Source organism: Elephantulus edwardii, unplaced genomic scaffold, assembly GCF_000299155.1.
Source record: "Elephantulus edwardii isolate Elephantulus edwardi_28Jun2011 unplaced genomic scaffold, EleEdw1.0 scaffold00094, whole genome shotgun sequence".
NCBI classification, from domain to species: Eukaryota; Metazoa; Chordata; class Mammalia; order Macroscelidea; family Macroscelididae; genus Elephantulus; species Elephantulus edwardii.
Genome location: NW_006399844.1, coordinates 267,092 through 271,754, shown reverse-complemented (window position 1 = coordinate 271,754; position 4,663 = coordinate 267,092). Strand labels below are relative to the sequence as shown.

General features: G+C 47.7%; 1 protein-coding gene across 1 annotated transcript in view; it reads right to left on the bottom strand.

Annotated features, from left to right (window-relative positions):
- Nucleotides 1-938: 938 nt before the first annotated feature.
- LOC102871231 (c-C motif chemokine 14-like) overlaps nucleotides 939-4,663 on the bottom strand; it is a 5,203-nt gene continuing 1,478 nt past the window's right edge. The window contains exons 2-3 of the mRNA XM_006891049.1: nucleotides 1,408-1,522; nucleotides 939-1,026 (exon numbers count right to left, since the gene is read on the bottom strand). Of these exons, the coding sequence (XP_006891111.1) occupies nucleotides 939-1,026; nucleotides 1,408-1,522 (203 nt within the window). The remainder of the gene's footprint in view (nucleotides 1,027-1,407; nucleotides 1,523-4,663) is intronic.

Genomic DNA, 4,663 nt, shown 5'->3' with positions numbered 1-4,663 from the left:
AAAGAGGAATAAAACAATATAGTACAGCCTAATGTGTGCACATGGAGGAGGCAGACTTACATAAAATATGTGCAATCCTGATAGCAGGAAACAAATGCTTTAGAAGAAGCATTAGGACCAAAAAAAAAAACACAAACAAACCCCAAAACAAAACCAAAAAAACCAAACCAGCAACAAAAAATGAGAGAATTTTACCCATGATGGACAGTGTTTGCTGGAGCTTCCCATTAAAACTAATAAAATTTAATAATTAAAAAAAAGACGTTTGGAAGAATAAACAAAAATTTCATAGTAAAAAAAAAAAAAACAAGCCTGGAAGCAGGAGTGGCATCCACTTTCGAAATGGCTTGCCTCCAGAAACTCTAGTGCTCAGGCCTTTTGTTCACAGGGTCGCTATGAGTCCTCTACAACTCGATGGCATCTAACAACAACAACAACAACAACAACAACAACAACAACAACAACATATGAAAGGCTGCAAAATCATATTTCCTGGTTTTCACGCTTGTTATGGGCTTGAGTAACTATGATAAGGCACACAGACTGCTGGGTAGCTTGTTCAGAATGTGGAAAATGCTAGGAAAATGTTATCTGCTCTTACTGCTGTTACGAGAGGTGGTCTTTCCATTTAGGCTGTTTTTCTATCTCTGCTCAACTTTTCACTAACCCCAGCTCAGGCCTGAACTCTTTTTTTTTAATACGTGGTTTGGTGAACATTTCTACAGTGTGAGGATTGATCTCAAGTCCAGGCTGAGCCCACCTGTGCCTTCAGGCCACTGGAGAGCTGCAAGGCCTGAAGAAATGAATGAATGAATGAAGGGAAGGACATAGATGGTCTTTATTTCAAAGCAGAGCTGCTCCCGGCTCTGCTTCCAGCTGGAAGTGGGATGGGGGATTGGGTTCTTCTCTTTAAGCTGTGGTCTTCACAACATCTCCACTCATCTCTCCTCCAGGTCCTTGATGTAGTCCTGGACCCAGTCATCCCTGGGGTTGGCACAGATGGAACGGCCCTTCTTGGTAATGAAACTGTGGAACAAGAGAAGTCAAGAGTGAGAAGGAGGGAACCTGGCTTCCCTCCCTCCCAAAGTCCCCCTTGATTTGTCCCATAGAGATGGCTCAGGACCAGGCTCTGCACAGGAGCAGAGACCTATCTAGTTCTGTGCCCCAGCCCCTCAAGTCCTCTTAGGAAACATCTCCCCACAGTTTCCCTCCCCGCCACTGCATGCTTCTTGATCCAAAAGGCCAGTATTGCCTGACTCTTGGCAGGTCCCAGACAGGCCAGAAACCCCTAGGCCACCCCACCGCAGCTAGATCCTGTGTGGACACACCAGAAGGTGCCCTGGGGAGACTCTCTGAGTGTCTCTACCCGCTTCCCCTCAGGCCCAGAGGGGACTGGATGCCACCTACACAACTCCAGCCTTGGAGCACTGGCTGCTGGTCTCATAATAATCTAAAATCCGGTCCAGCGGGATGGCATGAGGAACGTAGGTGAGGCAGCACTCGGCAGGGTGGTAGGGTCCTCCTGAGAAGAAAGTGGGGAGAGAGGCTGAGATGCCCCCTTGCTTTCCCACTGGCCCTGCAACCCAGGCTCTTCCCAGGCCCTCTTTCGCCTCATCCTTCACGGGCAATCACAATCACTCTCCCTCCTTCTCTTCAGCCCCATCCAGAGGGCCGGATAAGGAGGGCTTTCAATTGGGGAGTGAAGATCAGCGAGCACACAGTGTTCCAGGCAGCACGCGCCACGGGCCATCCTGAGCTGCAGGGGTAGAGAAGCCAGGAGACTTGGCCAAGGTCACACAAGCTATGTTTTCCCGGGAAAGAATACGGCAGATGGGCGGGATCTTTGGAAGAAATCACTGAGATTGGAAAGCATGTCACTTGGGAATGTAGAACCAGCCTCTCTCAGCCTCATTCTCACCCCAACCCTATCCTGTCTGTGTTTCCATTGGCTCCATGCCCTGCAGGGGAAGAAAGATACACCAAGTCCCTTTTCTGGGAGTCACTCCAATTCCAACCTATTCTTGCCTTGATTGCCTGGCGCCCATGACCCCTTTGCTGTGGAGTCAGCTTCGAACTCACAGAAACTCCAGCATGACCCCAGGAAATGAGATGTTTCACCATCCTGCATTGTCCATGATCAACCTTGGATGGGACAACTGTCATCCACAAGGTTTTCAGAAGTAGATTTCCAGGCTTTCTTCCTTGCCCATCTGAGTCGGGAAGCTCTGCTGAAACCAGTTCACCATCATAGCAACACAAAAGCCTCCTCTAACAGACAGATGACGGGGTTCATGAGGCCCATTGACCGGGAATCCTGGGAGGCCTGGATATCCCTCACGGAGAGTGAGAATTATACCACAGAACCACTTCTGCCTATGACCATTATATGATTCCTTTTCTCAGTTTCCTCCTCTGTCAACGAGGCTGTTGACTGGACTAGTGGTTTTTACCCCAAGCTCCCTAGGAGCCTGGGGGACAAAGGGATGTTTCAGGGACTGACTCGGTGGTCCGAGTGCATTTGGGAGGGAGTCTTGGGCATTGCAGCCAGTCCAACTTCCTTTCTTGTTTGACATATTGGCCCTCAGTGTAAACTTTTGCTTAAGGAAAATGTTCCATGATTTTAAAAGTTTCAAAAATCACTGGTGTAGGTGTTTTTTTTCACTCCTTTCTGATTCTGAAGGGAGACCTTGGGTTAAATGCTCAACCACTAACTGAAGGATTAACAGTTGGAACCCACCCAGAAGTACCCAGGAGGTAAATGCTGGCAAACAACTTCTGAATCACCGCTGCCATTGAACACTTGATGGGCCACAGTTCTAGTCGGCTTGCATGGCGTTGCCATGAACTGGATTTGGCTTGATGGAAACGGGTTGACTTATTTTGATTTTCCAGTTCCCTTAGGGGATGTGCTGGGTGACAGTAAAGTGGTCTTGAGCCTGAAGTTACAGAAGGAGCTGGAGGGGCATTGTAGGAGGGTCCAGCACACACATCTCCACGTGCTGGCTGCAGAGTGGAGTCAGCGCATGTCAACGTGCCACAGCCAAGCTGGACAGACACGAGAGTGTTACACGAGAACCTCAAAGGGCACTAAGGCCCCAGATGCTCAAAGGGTCCCGTGATCAGCACCACTCCTCCTGGCATGTCCTCCCTACCCAACCAAAGACTGTCACTGGGGAGCCCAGGCTGGCCCTCAAGGCTCACTCAGGGTTGTGACCCTCTTTCCACTTGATTTCTCTGAGTTGATAAATGACCTTTCAGAGAACAAATCAAGCTGCCCAGATTTTCATTTGCTTAAACAAAAACCTCAGACAAATGTATTGCTGTCCATTTGATTCCTTATAGTGACCTCTTAAGACAGACAAGAACTGCCCCAGAAGGTTTTCAGAGATCAAGACAATCCTCACCGTGGATCAATAGGCAATATCGTAATAGATGGATAACAGATTCAAGGTGCCAACTGTTTCATTTTACCTGGATCAACAATCAAAACTCATGGTAACAGAAGTCAAGAAACCAAAAGGCGAATTACATTGGGGAAATTTGCTGTCAAGGACCAATCCAAGGTCCAAGGATGTCAGTTTAAAGACTGAAGTGCACCTAATGCAAGCCATGGTACTTTCAACTGCTGCTTATGCATCTGAAAGTTGGACAGTGAATAAGGAAGACCAAAGAAGAATCACACAGTTCATGCCACTTAATCATGGTGTGGGAACGAGGACGGAATATACGGACTAGCAGCGCCAATAGAACAAACACCTCTGTCTTAGAGGAGGTACAACCAGAGTTGTCCTTGGGGGCAAGGATGGGGAAACATCATCTCACACACTGAGAGCGTGTTGTCAGGAGAGGTCAGTCCTTGGAAGAAGACATGGTGCTGGGAAAGACAGAGGGCCAATGAAAGGAAGGAAGACTCAACAGGATTGATTGACACGATGACTGCAGTAATGGGTTTGAGCACGATGGGGATTCTGAGGATGGTGCCAGATAGGACAAAGCTTAGATCTGCTGTTTGCAAGGTTGCTGTAAGAGGTCGTCTACTTGACAGCGCCTAACAACAGCAATCTCTACAGAAGCAGAGTGCCTCATCTTTATTTCCGCGGGGTCGCTGGTGGGTTCAAGTAACTGACTTTTCTGTTAGTAGTTGAGTACTTTAACCACTGTGCAACCAGGGCTCCCATTCACTACAGACTAGTGAAACCAGGATGCTCCTGGGAGGCAAGGATGGTGAAGCTTCATCTCACGTGCTATGGACGTGTTGTTGGGAGGGACCAGTCCTTGGGAAAGGACATCATGCTCGGAAAAGTGGAGAGTCAGTGTAGAGAAAGGCCCTCAATAAGACAGACTGGCACAGAGATTGTAACAATGGGCTTGAATATGTGAGAAATGGGGATGGCACAGGATAGAGCAGAGTATAGAGCTGTTGTTCATAGGGTTGCTATGAGTTGTGGTAACCTTGATAGCACATAACAACAACAGTTAATAACATTCTGTCTTTGTGATCTGCTTGGTGGTTCAAACCCACCTTGTAGCTCTGTTGAATCTTTATTTGCTTCCCTAAAGATTACAACCTAATTGGTCCTAAAAGCCTTCTGAGGTCCCAACTCTTCTCACTATTTCTTAGTTGTTGGAATGGACGGAAAACCTCATAAGCAGTTCCTTACTT